This window comes from Letharia columbiana, assembly GCF_014066305.1.
Source record: "Letharia columbiana isolate WasteWater2 chromosome Unknown Sc0000001_s0, whole genome shotgun sequence".
NCBI lineage: Eukaryota > Fungi > Ascomycota > Lecanoromycetes > Lecanorales > Parmeliaceae > Letharia > Letharia columbiana.
In genome coordinates, this window is record NW_023501037.1 from 823828 (window position 1) to 844851 (window position 21024).

The 21024-nt window shown below is 26.5% G+C and overlaps 2 protein-coding genes across 2 annotated transcripts; one reads left to right on the forward strand and one right to left on the reverse strand.

Annotated features, from left to right (window-relative positions):
- Positions 1-90: 90 nt before the first annotated feature.
- On the forward strand, positions 91-1855 carry HO173_000836 (uncharacterized protein; the record flags this gene model as incomplete). Its single annotated transcript, XM_037302783.1, has 5 exons — positions 91-99; positions 724-1026; positions 1086-1385; positions 1447-1515; positions 1628-1855. 5 exons carry the CDS (start codon positions 91-93, stop codon positions 1853-1855), a joined length of 909 nt encoding a protein of 302 aa, XP_037170290.1.
- Positions 1856-3417: 1562 nt separating this feature from the next.
- Positions 3418-4766, reverse strand: HO173_000837 (uncharacterized protein; the record flags this gene model as incomplete). Its single annotated transcript, XM_037302784.1, has 5 exons — positions 3418-4069; positions 4127-4295; positions 4349-4392; positions 4451-4622; positions 4685-4766. The coding sequence occupies 5 exons, from the start codon at positions 4764-4766 to the stop codon at positions 3418-3420; spliced, it is 1119 nt and encodes a 372-aa protein (XP_037170291.1).
- Positions 4767-21024: the final 16258 nt, after the last annotated feature.

Sequence of the window (21024 nt, forward strand, 5' to 3'; positions counted from 1 at the left end):
TACGACTAACTCGCTGATTAAGAGAAAATCGCAGTAAATAGTAACTTTAACCGCAATTATTTAATTTGTGAACGTGAGGTACTTTGAAGTATGTACAGAGTAAGGTATTGATAGAAATTATTCCAAATGATTCAGGTAAAGTAAGGTAGTAAAAGGTAACTGGTAAAGTTAGCGATGAGGCCCGTCACCCGGTAAAGCCGCGTAGCAGACCAATTTCTGACCAGGTGCGGCAGAAAATGGTCAGAAAATGGTCGGAAAGAGTGGTCAGAAAATGGTGTCAGAAAGAGTGGTCAGAAAACAGTTAAAACAAAGAGTCGGGAAACTCCACGGAAACACTCTTGGAAAATGGTCCGAGGTCAGAAAACCATCCAGAAAAAAGGTCAGAAAATGGTCTGAAACAAAGGTCAGCCGGGCCGAATATTCTTCCACTGCTTGCAAGCAGACTTTAGTTGAACACAACTTTCGACAAATACACAAGCATATCCATTGAGCAGAAACTCTGGCTGTTTCTCTGCTGCGACATTCTCCCTGACCTTCACTCACATTCATACATACCACCATCCCCCCCCCACGATAAGAAAAACAAAGACAACATGCCTTCGGCATTCAGCCAGGCATTTCCTCCAGCGCCAACCTTCACTGAGAAGGATGTCGGCAGCCTCAAGGGCAAGGTAGGCATTGCTCCTGGCGTTCAAGCTAGAACGTCGTTAACCTCCCTCGCAGGTCATCATCGTCACTGGTTCAGCATCAGGAGTGGGATACGAGCTCGCCAAGCTACTCTATGGTCAAGGCGGCAACATCTACATCGCCGCCCGCTCATCGGAGAAGGTCAATCGCGCCATCGAGAGCATCAAGGCCAGTGTGCCTTCTAGCAAAGGCCATCTGGCGCCCTTGATCCTTGACCTGGCCGACTTTCCCACTATCAAGAACGCGGTCGACGGATTTCTCCAGAAAGAGAATCGCTTAGATGTCTTGGTTCATAATGCCGGCTTGATGACCCCGCCGGCTGGCAGCAAGAGCAAGCTAGTGAGTGCCCTTGCAATGATTTTTGGCGAACTCGAGCGCTAACGTTCGGCACCGAATAGGGCTACGATCTCGAGATGGCGACCAACTGCATGGGCCCCTTCATCTTGAACCATCTCCTGGAGCCAATCTTGACCCGCACCGCGCACGCAGAGTCAACTCCCGACAACGTGCGAGTCGTCTGGGTTTCCTCAATGATAGCAGCTTTCGTGCCACCTGGTGGTATTCAATTCGATGAGAAGAGCGGGAGTCCTAAGGTCCTGGCGAACACGATGCATAACTACATGCAGAGCAAGGTCGGTAACGTGTTCCTTGCGTCAGAGGCTGCGAAGCGTTTGGGTGGCGACGGTGTCATCAGCATGGTTGGTTGACCCTCTTTCCTCTCTGATCCTGTGTACGGACGCGATTGCTAAATTTGGACAGAGCGTAAACCCAGGCCTAATGAAGACCGAGCTGCAGCGCCATATGCCCAGGGTGCAAAGCATCATCATGGTATGTCTTCTCCTCCTACCCAGGTTATGCCAAACACCTATCATACCCCAGATTTTTCTGCTTTCTGTCACACCTCTCCCGCACCTTTCCCACTAACTCATCTCCTCTTCAGGGCATCCTCTTCAAACCTCCCCTCTTCGGAGCCTACAGCGAGCTCTTCGCGGCCCTCTCGCCCGAAGTCAAGGCCGAGCACAACGGCGGCTTTGTTGTTCCATGGGGCCGCTTCGGAGACATCCCCGACCACATCGAAGAGGGACTCAAGCCACGCGCGGAGGGAGGTACGGGGACAGCGGATCAATTTTGGAACTGGTGCGAGAGAGAGACAAAGCCTTATGTGTGAGGTGCGATGGAAGGGCAAGCAAGAGTAGGCGTGATTTGCTATGGAGGAGCAGAAGCCCGATGTGCAAGGTTTGGCAGATGAGCGATTGCGAGTGTATACCTATGGTCCTAAAGTAAGAGCTGAACTCGATACCGTCATACTTTAATTTAGAACTCAACAGCAAGCGCCTTGACGCCGCCGGCTTCTACTCCGTGACCCGTGTAAACCTGGTCCTGGTGCCCGAGCGTTAACTTAGCTCAATGGATGGTCCGCCCCAACCTTTGCGAGCCTTACCACCACCACCACAGAGCACCACTGCAGCGTAGCAAGTCACAAAATAGCATGCCTGAGTAGTCTTGTTGATTTACGCTCTAACAAATAGTGGCCCGTTGAATCGACTCGATCCATCCGCCTTGAAGCCTTTTTCTTTCCTCTCCAATCATAAACGCCCCCCTACGGCGGACGAGGGCTGACACTACGACAAAACCAAACCCAATTTTTTTCTTTAATTTTTTTTTTCTTCCCGCGACTTTGAAAAAATATTTGAAGAGATTTCTTTAAGAAATATTTTAGAGAGATACTTTAGAGGATCCTTTAGAGGGTATATAAGGGGGATTTAAGAGATTATTCGAGGATATACTTTTGAGGGTACTTTAGAGAGCACTTAGAGGGTTACTCGAGGGGTTTCTTAAAGATTTACTCGAGAAATCACTCGAGAAAATATTCGAAGTGCGAAAAGAAGTTTTCTTAAAAGAATTCGCGGGAAGTTCCGCGGAAAGTCCCGTAGAATTGTTTTTTTTTTTTTACGAAGAACTTTATAAAATATTCGATCGTAGTATTAGTTGTTATCCGTCGTAAATACCCGGGAGAATACTCGAAAGAGTACCCGGAAGAGTACCCCAGAGAGTATCCTGAAGAGTACCCTGGAGAGTACCCGGAAGAGTACCCCGGAGAGTACCCGGAAGAGTACCCCGGAGAGTACCCGGAAGAATACCCCGGAGAGTACCCGGAGAGTATTCCGGAGAGTAGCCCCTAAAGAGTGCCTTAAAAAGTACCTCTCGAAGAGTTAAGAATATTCTAAAAAGAATATTTTGAAGAGAGTTACTAGAAATCGCGAAGAAAAAAACGAAAAGAGAATTTTTTTTAGTTTTGTCGTAGTGTCAGCCGTCGTCCGCCGTACCCCCGCCCCTAACCCCCCAAATCCAATACTTCCCCCCTTCCTCTTTCTTTGCAAAAGGCCAATGACCCGACTGTGTGAGAAGAGACTCGTTTTAAGAACGCGACTTTTGCGATTGAGAAGAAAAAAAGGTCTGTGTTTGGCACCTGGATTGCGATAATGAAACCTGCTCTGACTCTGGCATTATTCCTACATCCCACGTTAGGGAGCGGGATCTCATATCTTGGCAATAATGGTAGTAGATTGATCGTCTCGGCAGAACATGAAGATGTTGTTTACGATCTCACTTTGTGCTACAAATTTTCAGATCTGCTTAAGAAGAGGGATTGCGATGTTTAAAGTGGCTTTTTCTGGTAGATCGCTTTATCGTTGAGTTGTGCTGTGTTGACAACAACGCGCCTAGCCTCTATTCCTGGCGCACAATCTTCATGTTAACAGCCGACTTTGACTCAAAGAGCATCTTGATGATGTTCGTCACCATCTGCGGCTGCACATCTTCGAGAATCAACGTGCTGCCATGTTTTTCCTGCTCCACTTCCACGCCCATCATCGCATCGTCGTTCTTCCGCGCGGGCGAAGGCAACGGTGTCATATCCCATTGCGGTCCCAGATCAAATGTCTGATTGTCCAACTGCAGAGGGTTGTCGTTCTGATTGAAGAAGGTGCCCGGGGTGCTGCTGAATAAGTCGTTGCCGTCTGGGGGATTAGGTAGGTTTGCAGGGAATTCATTCTCTGTAAAACGGAAAATTCCTGACGGGGCAGAGGGAGATACGTTCTGCGAAGAGAAGTAACACCCTGGTGTGGTGAGTGATAAGGCTGTGTGTGAGGGGAAATTAGATCCTGATGTGGTATGGGAAGGAGCCGAACGCGAGGGGATGTCGGTGCCGAAATCTACATCTTGATTACCTGCTTCGTTGTCATCTGAGAGGCTGTCTGTGAATTCGGAGCTTTCCATGTCGACCTCGAAAGGAGACGAGGCAGGCGCGGTACTATCATTAAAGGCCGTTTGAGGTGTAGAGAGATCAGATTGTTGACGTTTTCTGTTTATGGTGACAAATCTGTATTGTAGGTACGAATGTTAGATAACTTCAAGGATGTATGTCTTCTCGTCTGACCTGTTTTTTAACTCAGTGGCCGATCGTCTAGGGAATTCCTTTTCGCCTATGGTCTTCCAAACGCGTCCGTAAGACGCCACAGCTGCAAACAGCCGGTTGTCATCTTCGGACACCCACTCGCTATGATTGAGGGTTGGATCTAAAGAATGATTCCACCGCTTTGCACATTCTAAGTCGATTGTTGGTGAAAGTGCTTGATGTTCTATCCAGAGAAATACCTACGGTCTGCATTGCGAGTCTCTACGCTCTGAGCAACGTGTGTCCAGCTGTGTATTTAATCGTGAGCTATATCTACGTCACACCGTTTCATTCATGAGGACTTACCGGTATCCAAATTTCTTGACAGCACTTTTCAATTTTTGATCTTCGGCATTGCTCCAGACGCCTTTCTTTATGTGCCCGGGTATTTTACTCCACCGCTTGCGGCAATCCTTGTTTGTTCGACCAGGAAGCTTTGCTGCTATGCGATTCCAATCGTTAAGGCTTCCCTGGCTCACTGCAAAGACCTCGCCATCAGTCCCTGACATCAAGAGATGAACTCCCCGGCAATATACTTACTCTGAAATGCTGCTTCCTGTCGGAGTACCTGGTCCTCTTCTTCTGTCCACCATCTACGGACCCGAGATGTAGTAGAGCTCATCTGATCATCGTCCACCGTGAACAAACAGCTGATCACAGTTGAGATTGACCAGCCGGTCAGGGAAAGTCTACATTGCCAGACAGTAGTCTACATGCTACATTGTAGATGCAACGTTCTGGCCGGCCGGATGTGAAGCCGAGATAGAAGCCTTCTCGTAGTGGTAAGTAGGACCGATGGTACGGTCGATTTAAGGCGTGAAACATGGGGCGGTGAGGAGAATCAGGGTGAACTCGCATGACGAAGAATTGCGAAGGATGTGATATCATCCGACTATTGCTTATCTTTCTTGGGGATTGCTTTCCAATTGTCAGCCCGCTCCGTTGGCGTGGGCGTGTGCATGCGTGTATGTGTGTGCCTATGCGGGGGAGCGCCCCTCTAGCCATGTGGTCTAGATTGGGGACTCGGCCTTTCGGCTTTGTTTGGTCAAGTACAAAGTGCCTGAAATAAATGCGTAGATTTGAGGGAAGCGGTGTCTAATCTTGCTTGTATCAGATGCATTCGCTGTTCTAGATCTCTATTGTCTATCGCAACCTTAAAGGGATAGCAGTAGCATTTGTCGAAAAGAACCGGATAACTGTAAGAGTGGTGGGGTCGCCTTCGTTCTCGCTATTATCGAGTTAACGCTCGATCTGACGCGTTCTGTTGTTCGATATTTCGTTCGTTGAGAACGTAATCGAAACGACTATCGATGTTGTAATCATCGATCGTAGTCACGCTCACTGAGAGCTAAGGGCAGAGGGTTCGTAGCCAGGGACCATGTACAGGTGAACCCGGAGCTGGCCTCGGTTGGCTAGTAGCACGAAAGGGAGGGCGGTGTGTACGTACGCAAAGTTCCCATGAATTGATTCCATGGCATACCCAGCAATAGGAAGTAAGAGCTAGATGATGACATGCATGTGGGCATCATGGAGGGACGAAAGAGAGGGAACAGGCTTAAAGTAGGAACGATGAGTGCAATGGTAACATCATGAGGGGCAATGCATGCATGTCAGCAACGTTAGATGCACTCGAGTCCGGTGCTCCTAAAGGAGTGACCGGCACGAATCACGATGCACGGCTGAAATCGAATCTTTACGGGAGCGGCAATGTAAAGTCTTTTGCCGAGTTACAGTTGAGCAGGATACTGGCCGGAAAGGTATAGGATTTTTTAGACTTAGAATTTTTCAACTTTTACTTCTTTTCTTTAAAAGTTTATATCTTTATAATCTATTTATAGAATCTTATAATTCTAAAGCTCTATAATAAGATTAATCTATTTTATATGAAACGATTTTAAAATACGATAAATTATATATAAATATCGAGTAAAATTAGAAATATCCTATATCTTTTAAGATAAATCTCGAAAATTACTCAAATTTCATATTATATATTATATCTTTTCGATCTCTACGTATAGAAAAGAAATATATTCGATAAGGGTGAAGCTAGTATATATCGAATTTTTACCTCTTAAAAAACTCATAGAATATGCTAAACGTATTTATTTCATCTAAATAAACTTAGACTAAGTCGAATAAATTATAGCTACTTTATTCGAGCTATTATATATATTAAGTATATATTATAAGTTTAAATCTATAATTAAATTTATAGAAAGTAATAGATAAGTTTTTAATAAGCGATATTTAAAGTTCTTATCTTTAAAAAGTTATAAGACTAAACTATATAGTTATTATATTCTTAAAATAAGTAAACTACGCTCTATAATTTAGAAAAAAATCTAAGAGATTTTAATAGAAAAAAAGAAAGTTATTTTAAATTTAAATAATATATATATATTCTTTTTTAATTAAAACTATCGAGTAAACTTTAATAAGCGATATTTAATTTTTTTATCTTTAAATAATTATAAGATTAAATTTAAGAATTCTTAAAGCGTTAAAAAGCGTTTAGTTATTATATTTATAAAAAGTATACGTTAATATATATAGAGGTTTATATAGAGTATAAATAATAGTTAAATCGTCTTACGTCGAGAATAACTATTTTAAATAAATCTAAATAAAGATTTAAATAAATATATTTCTTATATCTTAGCGTAAGAAAACTCTTATATCTATAATATAGATTTAAAGTAAAATAATAGCTAGCTATATATAGATGTAAATAAATAAAATAAAAAGTATATAATAGCTCTAAAAGAGACGAAATCGAATAAAGAGCTATTAATAAATATAAAATAGATGACTATATAGCTCGTACTAAATATCTACGTTGCGTAACGGGGCGGAGAACTCCGACGAGGTTTCGGGGGGGGTCGAGGTCGAGGTGAGGTTTTGGGTTGGAGTTTCGAGTTTCCTTAAAACCCCGACCCCGCCCCGACCTGGAGCGAGGTTTCGGGGTATACCCCGTTGACTCGGTGAAATCTGAGTACCCCTAAGCGACCCCTAAGCGATCTCTCTAAATTTTAATATTATATAATAGAAATAAGATAAAATAGAGTATAGAATATAATATCGTAATTTAAATTAGAGTATAAGATATAGATATTTAAAAAGATAATTATAATATATATAAGATTATATTTATAAGATATTAGAGAAATATTATAGAGATATTATAAAGATAATAGTTTTAAGCTAATTTAATTAATAGACTTAGTAAGATAACGAAGTACCCTCGTTATCTCGATAGAAAAACTCTATTTTAATCTCACTCTACCCCGTTAAAATCTCGACTTAGAGCGAGATAGTATTAGATACTTAAAATCTCGCTTTATCTCGCCCCGTTACGTAGCGTAAGATATCTATCTTCTATTTCTTATAGAAGTATCGATAGAGTTATAAAATAGAGATATTAGTATATATAATAGAATAAGATAGAGCTAAGCTTAAAAATCTTAAATTTATATATATAGCTAATTATTAATTTAGAGTTACTACGCTCTTTAATTAAATCGATTAAATTATCGCGAATAAATAAATTAGCGTTCGTAATTATTAAAATCTTATTCTTTTATATCTCTCTTATTAAAAAAATAGATATACTTTATTTATAAATAGAATAACCTTTTTATTTTCTATTAAATTTTTAAGATTTTTTTTTAAATTATAAATCGAATTCTAGTCTTTTAGATAAAGAAAGAACTTCTAAATTTAATTCTATAATTATTAAAGCGTAAGAAATTTAAATATCGCTTATTAAAGTTCGCTCGATAGTTCTAATTAAAAAATAAGTGTATATTATTTAATTTTAAAATAACTTTTTACTTTCTATTAAAATTCTAAGATTTTTCATTTAAATTATAGAACGAAATATGAGTTTTTAAATAGAAAAGAATTTCTAAATTTAGTCTTATAGATATTTAAAGATAAGAAATTCAAATATCGCTTATTAAAGATCGCTTACTAAAATTTACTCGATAGCTCTAATTATAAAAAAAATTATAAATTAAATTTATAGATCTTTACTTATAGATAATAATATTAATAGTAATCGAAGCTACGAAGTTAATAGAAAAGAAAATTTATTTATTATTAATATTTTATTATTATTATAACTATATTAATCGAATAGAAAATATATTTTATCTTATAATATATTAAGAATTACTTTATATTTATTTATTTAAGTACGCTACGTAATAGAACGAGATAAGATAAGATTTTAAATATCTAATATTATCTCGCTTCGAGACGAGATTTTAACGAGATCGGGTCGGGTTGAGATAGGGTTTTTCTATCGAGATAACGAAGTATCTTCGTTATCTTCGTTAAGTCTATTAATTAGATTAGCTCGAAGCTATTACTCTTATAACGTCTATTAATTAAATTAACTTAGAGCTACTATTCTCGTAACGCCCTTATAATATCTTATATAATATTCTTTTAATTATCTTTCTAAGCACCTATATCTTACACCTTAATTTAAACTACGATATCGTATTCTACGTCTTATTTTATCCTTATTAAGAATCGCTTAACTAATATAATATTATAAAAGCCTTTTATAGAAGTCTTTAATAAAGCCGTTTCTACTAGATCTAAGAGATTTAAAGAGCTTAAATTAAATATATATTAGTATCTTTAAGTATTCTCTACTAAAGTAGATTTCTATATAGTAAGAATATATCTTCTTTTTATATTATAACTTAGTTTATAATAATATAATAGTAATATTTTAATTACTTATAAGTATTAATAGTTTATATTTATAAGTAAATTTAATATCTTATTAATATTAATATTAATATTAACTTATATCTCTTTCTTTAAATAACGTTTTTTCTAGATTAATTTAGATTATATTATTATTAACTACTACGTTAAGCTAGCTTCTATTATCTTTTTAAATATTATAATTACTATTATATTAGCTTTTAAAAATTTCTTATTTACTCTTTATTCTATTAATAATCTTATATATTAATATATATAAAAGAATAAGATAGAGTTAAACTAGAAAATCTTAAATTTATATATATAGCTAATTACTAATTTAGAGTTATTAATCGTAGTTCGACTATTCGCTTCGCTTATAGTAGTCTATAACTCAAAGACGTACTAGTCTTAAAGACGCGTTTTTTCGCGATTTAATATCCTATATTATAATCTACTATTATTCTACTATACTATATCTATATCTTATTCTAAGTAAGAGAAACTCGTTTAGAAGATTATTAATAAGTATAAGAATAATTATTTTTATAGCGCTATAGCGATTATAGAGTATTATAGTCTTAAATTACGATAAATATAAAGACGACTTCGAAAATAAGCTTCTAGAAGTACTCGAATACTTATTTATATACGTTTTATTATAACTTAATTATAATCGCTATATAACTATATTAATCATTTAAATAATATTAAATATTTACTTTAATTAAATTATATTTAGAGTATTACTAAGTATATTTTTAAAATTACTTTTAATTTATATTATTTCTCTAAATTACTCGATAAAGATTAGACTATATAATTTATAAAATAATACTCTAAATATTATAAATAAAAGTAAAAATCTCTTAATATCGAGTGTAAGAATATATATAATATTAAGAGTATACGCGTAATATATAAGAAATTTCGACGAGGCTATAAAGAGAAGAATATATAATATTAGAATATTTGAAATATAAATAAAACTAGCTTTCGAATTAACTATAGAATTATTTATTATATTATTACTTTAAATAAAAGTAAGTCTCTATAATTCGTAGATTTAGATAATCGTAATTATATTATATTTATAAAATATATTAGCGTCGAAAATTAAAGTATATCTTTATTCGTAATTCTAAAAGATATTTATATTCTATATAAATGAGATAAAAACGACTTATCTTCGAATACTATATTAACTATTTTATTTATTAAATATTTAAATAATCGATTAATATATAACTAGCTACTATATTTTAATATATTTTCTTATTATCGTTAAGTGAGAGAATAAAGAATCTTAACTCTAGATAGCTTCGAATCTTATTATATTTATAAATTTCATATATTTATCTAATAATTAAAGATCGATTTATTTATATTTTTTTTATATTCTATATATATTATATAGCTATTAGATATAAGATACTTTTAATTATTTAAATATTATTATACGAAGATTATAAATTTAATTATACGTTTTAAAAGTAGCGATTTTAATAGACTTAACTTTCTTATAATATTTAATTAAATAAAAATTTAAATCTTTACGCCTAGTATTATATATTCGATCTTTTAAAAAACTAATTTTATACTCTATAATTCTAAAGTAATACTTAAAAAAATTAGAAATCTAATACTTCGCGCTATAACTCTAGATAAATCTATATCTCTTATATTTACTAGAATCTCTTATAAAGCTAAAGACGTTATTAAATATAATTAATAATTTAAAGAACTACTTATTATTTAGACTTTTATTATTTTAAAAAGTATATAATAGTTATTAGCTTAATTTATAAAAGAATCTATTATTAATAGCTACTCGAGATAAATTATTAAGCGAGATATTAAGATTATTTATAAAGAGATCGTAGTTAAGCGAGTATATAAGATATTTTCTAAAATAATTATTTAGAAAAAAGAATAGATATTAGTAGATTAAATACGTAAATCTCTAATTATAATAAAAGAAATAATTATAGAAAAAGCGAAGAAGACTCTAAAGCGAGTTATTTAAACTAAGAAAATTTAGTAAGAAAAGATTAATAAAGCTATTAAGACTTATATTTGAAAGTTAAATTATAATCTATAGAAGCTAGTATATATATATTAAGATATATTTATTAGAATTTAAGTTATAGAATAAGATCTATATAGAATTAGAAAGGAATAATAGATTTTCGCGTCTTTAAAACTAGTATATCTTTGAGTTAAGAACTACTATAAGCGGAGCGAATATTCGAACTACGACTACGCTCTTTAATTAGATCCGCTAAGTTATCGCGAGTAAATAAATTAGTATTTATAACTATTAAAATCTCGCTCTCTCGCGCCTCTCTTATTAAATAATAGATATACGTTATTTATAATAGTAATAACTTTTTTATTTTCTATTAAAATTTTAAATTTTTTTTTTTGAATTTTAAAACGCTATTTGAGCTTTTCGAAATTTTAAGAATTTTAAAAATTTGTCTTATAATCATTAAAGCGCAAGGAATTCAAATATCGCTTATCAAAGTTCGCTCATCAAAGATCGCTCATCTATTTACTCGATAGCCCACCAGGCTCTAATTAAAAAAATGACTATGAATTTAATTTATAGACCTTTACTCGTATTATATATTAAATTTAAATATTTATAGAAGATATCGATTAAATTTAAAAAAATTCTTATAAGATAGTAATTATTATTTATTATATTATAATTATTTATATATATTTAAAACTAGTAATTATAAGATTTAAATAAGTATTAGAAGAGCTCTTTTCTATATATTAAAATATCGATCTCTTATTACTTTAATATTCTATTAAACTCTTTAATAATTATATAATAAATCTTAGAGCTATATTATTTTTTTAGTACTTCTTTAAATATTATAAATCTCTCTTAATAAATAATATATTAATATTATTATAATCTATTTTCTTATTTATTAAGCTAATTACGCGAGTAGAAATCGCTATTATATTAATAAATAAAGCTATTTATAATTAATTAATTAAATCTTAATTATCTATTATTATAATATAAGAATTTATAAAAGTATAACTTACTAAACTATAGGCGATAATAATAGAATTTTATATTATATTAGATTTATTCGAATCTCTAGAAGATTTAAAACTATTAAATAAATTAGAATTAGTTAAAAATAGCGATAATAGTAATAATAAAGTTAATCGATTTAATCTAGATAATATTAGCTTTTTTAATTTATTTTATAAAAATAAATTTATTAATATCGCCTCGATAATAAAATACTCTAATAAGAGTATCTTCTTTTAAAATATATATATTTTTATTAATTAAGTTAAGAATATAATTCGAGTTAAGAATAATATACTATTATAATAAAATCTTTAAATTTATTAAAGAGAAATTATATTATTAAATTTATTATTAAGCTAATTAAGAATAATAAATACTTAATTATTTATAATATAAATAAATAATATTACTTATTACTAGCACGTTAAAAATCACCGTATTCTTAAGATATAATAATTCTATTATAAGAAAAGTATTCGATATAAAATATCGCTTATTATTAAAAGCTATAAGAGTATACTTAAACTCTTATAAGAGTAACTTAAAACGCGAATATAAATATTATAAAGAATTATATACTACTTATCTAAAATAGACTTAATATAAAATTTTAGCGAGATATTTTAAAGTTAGACGCTATTATTAATTATAATTAATTCTTAAAATTACTTAATAAGTGAAAGTATTAATAATAGAAGTATACTAATCACTATTCGCGATAAGCTTTATATTCTTAATAGTAGTAGTAAAGAAGAATAGATTCTTATAGATATTTATCTCGATAACTCTAATTTTAGTATTAATCTTAATCTTAAGCTTATTAAAATAATTAATAATACTTATACTTATACATCTATAAATCTAAAAAGTTCCTTTCCGCACGATTTCCGCCAGGTCTATATTATAAGTACAATTTAGTATAATTTAGTCTATTAAGTAAACTTTATCTATATTCAACTCTTTTCGTTAATTTAATAACTAAATATAATAAACTTCGCGTTTAATAAGCTAAGATAGTATTTATTTAGATCGATTAGATTTTAAAGCGACTATAAACTATTAATTTAATAGTATATATTTAAAAATTTAAAAGACTATATATAAGATAGATTTTTTAGATTATTTAAGATGAATAATATTATTAGTAATAATAATATCTATTAAAAATTTAATTTAACTAATTAAATATATATTAAAGAGATTTTCGAAATTATCTAAGTTAAATAGTGTTATTAATTATAATAATATCTATAAAAATTTTAGATTAGCTAGTTTTGCTAATAATATTAGTATTTATAGCGTATTTAAATTAGATAATATCGTCGATTATAACGACGTCTCTAGAGTATCTAATTCGAATTGAATTTGATACCCCTAGATACTTAATAAAAGTTATCGATTTAAAGTTTATTATAATATCTTATCGTAATATTAATAATATTTATAATCTCTAAGATATAAGTTCTTAAATAATTAAAATTTTAAGCGCTATAGCGATGCTTAATTCTTTACTAGTTCTTATTTAATTCGCCTAGTAAATAAAGAGACTAATCTTCCCTATTCTATCTACTACGCTATATATTCTTTATATTTTTCCTTTCTATTTAGTATAACTTTATTAATCTATAGATATTTATTCTCTTTATAAGTTATCTCTTCTCTTATTCGCTATAGTAAAGCTATAGACGATATATTAAAGTTTAGCCTTTTTTACCCATCCTCTCTACTTATTAAGATACGAAGTATTTATACTTCGAGCTTAGAGAGATTTAAGTCCTAATTATTATTTATTAAACCGATTTCTTTCTATTTAGTTATTTTATATATCGATTATTTTTTAATAGCTTATAAGATCTCCTCGTTATCTTTAAATAAGCTTAAATCTAATCTCTTAAATAATTTAATATTAGCGAATCTTAGTATAACTTTCCTTAAAACGCTTACGAAGCCTAGTTTCTCAATAATATTATTTAGCGAATTCTTATATGAATTATTTAATTTAAGAGATCTCTATATCTTTCTTATTAATCTAAGATATATCTTTAGAATATACTATTATAATATATAGTATATAATAAGCCTTTTCTATTATCTTATATCTCTTTAGAACTTCTTAATATACTTATATATTTCTAAAAAGTATTATAATTATATAAGTAGTGGAATAATAATAAAGAGCTTACCTTTAACTTTCTTACTATTTTATCTTTTAATATAAAAATATCTAGAATTATAGTTCTTTAGACTATAATAAAAGATAATTATTATAAGAATTATAGTATTATCGAATAAGAATAATTAAAGATACTTACTTCTTTATCTAAATTCGAGAGATACTCTCTTACTATAAAAGAAAATTTTATATAATAATATAATTATTAATTAGAATAAGAAGTATCTCTTATTATAAAGACTATTAGCTAAAGAAGCTAGTTAATCTAAATTTTATAAAATATATTATATTCTATCTATTTTATAGATCTCGATATATAAATTAAAGATCGATTAATAAGTCGCTAATTATCGCCTTTAAATCTTTAAGCGATAATATTATATAGATCTTAAGATAAGATTAAATAATATCTTAGATTTTCTTTATTAAAGTCGAATAAAAATCGTTTATATAGTCGAAAAGCTATATTCTTATTAGAAAGAGCTTAAAGTATTAATAATAATAATTAGTTAAGAATATTAATATCTTTCTCGCCTCGAAACTTATAGATTAATTATCGATACTTTATATAAATCGAGTATTCTTATAGAATTATTATCTTTAATTTCTTTATATTTTAATTATTACTTAACTAAACGCGTTAATATAATACTTTAATTAAAGATTTAACTCTTAAAGATTTAGATATTTAAAGCTTTCGCTAATTATAATTATTATAAATAAAATAACTCTTATCGCTTTAAATATATTAAGATACTCTTTCTTAATATTATAATTACGCCTTTCTTATTATATTAAATTATTTTAAAGCGCGATCTAATAATTATCTTTATTTAAATTATCTTATAAAGTATAATTTATATATCTTTCTTTATTCTAATCTATTAATAATATATAATTCGATATTATTAGAAACGCTAATAAAGCTTTAAATTTCTTTATTTTATTTAATAGACGTATTGACGAGGGGCTTAAATAAGCTATATATTAATAATATAGCTTCGATATAATAATACCTAATAACTTTATTTGACATAATACTTTTTAATATCGAATTATTTATAGTAATTTAGTTATTATTTTATTATATTTAGAATATATACTTATTCTTATATTAAAGCTCTATATAAAGTACTCTAGCTTTATTATTATAAAGTCGATTTCTCTTAATAGATTATTTTTTATTCTAATTTAATATATATTTATCGATCTAGATATTTAATTATATAATATATTTTTACTTCGCTTTATTAATTCTAATTCTTTATTATTAATAAGAATTATTTTAAATTCTATAATTTATATTAGCTAGTTTATATTAATATTACTTAATTCTAGAATTAATTAATTAGTAATTAATATTACTATTTTTTATTCTAGATTTAATAATTTTAATACTTAATCGAGGTTTAAATAAGAGTTTTTTTATCGTTTTCTATTAAGATATTAACTCGATAAAAGATATAAATTAAATAAGAATATATCGAGTTTATAACCTTCGCCTTTATCTTTAACTTTAAAAAGAGGATTTTTTTTAATATCTATAATAGTATATAAAACTAAGAGAATATTATTAATATTAAGAGAAGCTTTATTATATATAGTAATTATAATTATTAATAATTTCTTTATCTTCTATAAATTAATAGAGTTATTTAAGAATTTATTATCGTCGTAATTAGATATTATATATATACTCTTCTTAAGCTTATATATTCTATAGCGTTTAGATAACTTAGAATCTATCTATTTATATTCTTTAATATATCTTTTTCTCTTATTAATCTTCTTTATTTTACTCGCTTTCTATTAATATATAATTAATAATATCTTCGCGAATAAATAAGTTATAATTTATATTTTCTATTTTCTTAATTTTCTTCTCCCTTCTAGCGTTTTTAACTCTCTTTATCGCTATTCTCTTTTTCGCGTTCTACTTTAAAGTCTTTATAATCTCTATAATTCGAACGTAGTAAATTTACTTAATAGAATACGAAGTATTATAAATCTTTTATCGTTATTAGAAGTTAGAATAAAATTAATATTAAATATTAAAAACGATAATAAATAAAATATAAAAGTAAATATATTTAAATAGATAAAAAAATAAAAAGATAGAGGAAAGTTATTAATTTAAAAAGGAGGGTTATTAATTAACGCGTTTTTAACTTATTTAAATTAAAGCGCGTCGAATCCCTATTTAAATTCGATTATTTATTTAACTTAAATACTCTATTTAAACTAAATAATATTTCTATTAATAATCTCTATTTAAATTAAATAAATTTTCTATTAATAATTAACGCTAAGTTAATTATTATTTATTATTAAATATTATTATTTTAATTATACTTCTTTATTTACTTCTCTATTCTTAAATATTTTTCTATAAATAATATCTATTTTAATATATATAATTATAGATCTTCTAATATAAATACTTATTAATAATAATTATTTCGATATATTAATAATATATTTTATTCTCTAGATAGCGCTATATATAAAGCTATAATTTACGTAATTATTAATAATAATACTATTATAAACTTTATAACTATTAAAAATAATATATAATTCTTTTTAATAACTCGAAGCTATTTTATATATAATAGTATATTTCTATTATAATTAATATTATCTTTTTATAATCTCTATTAATAGAATATAGAGATTAAATATTAGCTTTAACGCTTTTTATATTATCTCTCTCTATTTAATAAAGATCGCGTATTTCTTTTAATTAAAGTCTATTAGAATATAATTTATAAAGAAAACTTATATTAATAGATTTTTTAGAAGTTATTTAAGTTTAATATTATTAAATAATATAAGATATTAGTTATATTAAAGATAGAGGTCTTATATTATATAAAGTATAAAAAGATATTTAGAGAAAGTAAAGATTATAGATTATTTTAATAAGATAAATCTTTTATATTATAGAATTTCTCGAAACTAATTAAGCTTTAGAGAATATAACGATTATAATATAAATATCTAATTATTTTTTATATATATATATATTATAGCTCTAAATCCTTTCGCTAATAGCGAGAATAATCAACTTAAGCTATTATATCGCTTTATATATTCCTCTTAATATCTTTACTATCTTTTTCTTTTTTTAAAATAAACGATCTTTTCGCGTATTAATAATAATAGATATATATAAAAAATAAATACTTATTTATCTAATATTCTTTAATTATAAAGAATATAGAATTCTAGTTTTACTTATATATCGATAATATAACTATCTTAAACTTTTAAGAATAATTAATTTTAATATCTTTATTATTAATATAATATATAATTTAATCTATTATAACGTTATATACTTTATCTTCTTTTAATATATTTATAAATATATTAAAATTAATATTATTTATTATAATATAAATTAATATCTAGATCTTAATAATATTAAAGAATAATATTAGCGTATTAATTATAATTCTTCTTAAATATATATAAAAACTAGCTCGATTAAAGATATATAATTATAATATAAAATCGATATTATTAATAAAGATAAATCGTTCGTTTAATCGCTTACTTTTATAAGTCTATATATATATATAATTAATTTTTATAGCTATATCTAATTCGTAATTACTTAATTATTTTTTTAGAATACTAGATGTAAAGACTCTTAAAAAAGCGTTTTTTAATTATTTAAAGATCTTATTAAGCTTTATTTAATTATAGAGAATATTAAATATACTCTTAATTAGATATCTCTTTCTTATCTCTTACTTTAAAAAAAAGCGAATCTTTTTATAATTAAACTCTTCTATTATTAAATTATATAAGATAATTAATATTATTTAAATTCTTAAATTAATATTAATATAAAATAATTTAGATAAGATAAATAAAGATAACGCGACGCTAACTTATAAAGATTTATATTTTATATCTAAGATTAATTAAATTATGGAATTCTAAAAGAAATAGAATAATTCTAGAGAAGAATATATTAGAAAGAATATTATAGAATTAATAAAGATTTTAATTTAGAAATAAATCTTACGAGTCGACCTTTATTTAATAAATCTTACTATATTATTTATTCTATCTATTTAGAAAATTAATTAATAATTAAATTAAATAGTTAAAGTTAAATAATATAATATAAAATCGAATTATACTATATATTATTTAGATATTTAAAATATCTATTTAAGAATAATATATATCTCTCTTAATTTCTCTATCTATCGTATATCTAAATTACCTTATCTTTTACTTCTTTATTTATATTATTATTCTTATATCTATTATAAATATTAATCTTTAAATTAAATATCTTTTATTTAATCTTTTTATTTAAAATCTTCTTATCTAGATCTTATAAGTTATTTAATATTAAATTATAATTATATATTAAAATAATATAGAAGCTTTAAGATAATCGAGTATATTTATAAATAGCGTATTTAAAAAGATAATATAGTATTATTATATATTTAAGAACGAACTATCTCTCTTCGCATATTTCTATTTAAAATCTTATTATTAAAACTCTTTAGATTATTTAATACTAAGTAGTAATTATATATCTTTTTATTTTCCTATAATAGCTATATTACTCTCTTATTTATTTAAATATCTTATTACTTCTTCTAATTAGCATCTAGATTAATAAAGCGAAAAACTTTTATTAGCGTTATATCTATATCTATAAAACGCTTAATTAAAATAAGAAAGCGAGATTTATTATTATTCTTAAAAGGTTATACTATTAAGCTATCGCGATTTTTAAATTAAATAATTAAAGAGTATTAGAGAATTTTATTATCTAGATACTCTTATTTAAGCTATTATAAGCTTATTAATATTATTCGAGATTAATAGAATAAAGAAGAAGATTATATTAAAGCGATAATTAGATTAATTATAAAGAAACTTATAAATATTATTAGCTTTTTAGAACATTTATAAATATCTTTATTAAGAGTATTAATTAGCTATTTTAATACGATAAGCTTAAAAGTATTTTTTATTAAGTTATATAGATAGTAATTATATATATTATCTTATAAATATTATAGTTAATTCTTCTTTATATTATCTAGCTTAAAAGATTAATTACTACTATTTAAATCTATAATAATTCTTATTATTATAATACTTAATATCGATTAGCTTTAATTAATACGCTTTAAAAAATTTAAGAATATTAAAAATAATAATTATAGCGCGTAATTTATAAGCTTTATTAAAGTATAACTTATATATAAATTTAAATAAATTATATTTTTAACTTTAAGTCTTATTATATTATATAAAATATTTAACTTTAATTTAATCTTAAATAATCTAATTAATATCTTAAAGAATTTTTTTCTAATTATTACTTAATAAGTAGATAATCTTTTTTATCTTATAAAATAAAAGCTTTATAAGTAAAGCGTCGCTATTAATAATTCTTAATTTTATTATTTATTTAATTATTAGCTTATCTAAGATTATTTATATTTTATTAATATTTCTCTTTAACTTTTTATTCGATAGAGCGCGTAAATAAGACTTTATATTCTTTATATACTTTTTAATATTATAATATTTCTTCTCTATTATCTTAGATAAAACGATATTTATCTTCTACTATAACTATTTAATTAATAGAATTATTATTATTATATTAATAAAGAATATAATTTATAATATAATTAAATATTTATAAATAAATAATAGATAATACTTAAACTTCTTCGCTATTCTATTATAATATACTTATTTCTTTTTATTCGAGTTTTATATATAAGCGAAGTCTTTAATAATAATTCTAGATTACTCTATCTTATAGACGATAATTAATATAAATATTAAAAAGATATTTAATTTTATATTATAGTACTCGTTAATATAGATCTACTTAATAGCGAAGTTATATATAAATAAACTCTTTATTTTAATTTAAATATAATTCTTATAAAACTTAAATATTATTAAGATTAAAAACCTCTCTTATCTAGATTAAGCTTTATTATTAATTATATATTTAAATAATTTAATATTTATAAAGATTAAAGACTTCGAGCTAATATTATAATATCGAATTAATTTATATATATAAAAGACGCGAAGTTATATTATATTATAATCTTCGAGATTTATTAATTTAATAATTTTAATAAATTAATTTACGAAAATTTTAGCTAAAACGATTATTAAGAAGAATCTTAATTTAAATATTATTCGAGTTACGTAGTTAACTTTATCTTTATATAGATATATAATATTAAATATCTTAATCGAAGAATATTAGAATTATCGATTCTTTTAAATAAATTATAATATAAGATATTTATCCGCGAAGGAAGACTTTTTAAAGACTTCGACGATAGTAATATTCTAATATTTTTTAAAAATATTAAATTATAAAGTAAGTTATTACTTAAATATCGAACTTATTAATAATATTAAAGTCTAAAGAAATATTTATATTAGCGAATCGAATAAAAGAATTAAATATATTTATTTTATTAAAATTAAGCTTATTTATATTAATTACTTTACTATAGAGATTTATTTAAAGATATCTTTATATTAAATTATATAATTAATAAATTTTTAAAATAATAAATATTAAGATTTTTTACGAATTTAAGATATACTCTAAGCTTTTAAAAATACGAGTATTTTTAATATTTCTATTACTATAATTAAGTTATAAAACTTACTTTATAATTTTTTAAGTCTAATTTAATTATTATAATCTTTCTTTTTTATTAAATTTAATTTTTTTATTAAATTAATTAATATAAAGAGTAAATAATTAATAATATTCGAATATATACTCTAATATTAGATCTTTATTATTAATCTTTATATTATTCTATATCTTTCTTTAATTTATAATTTTATTAATCTTAATATTATAAGAGTTAATTAATTAAAAAATATAATCTTATT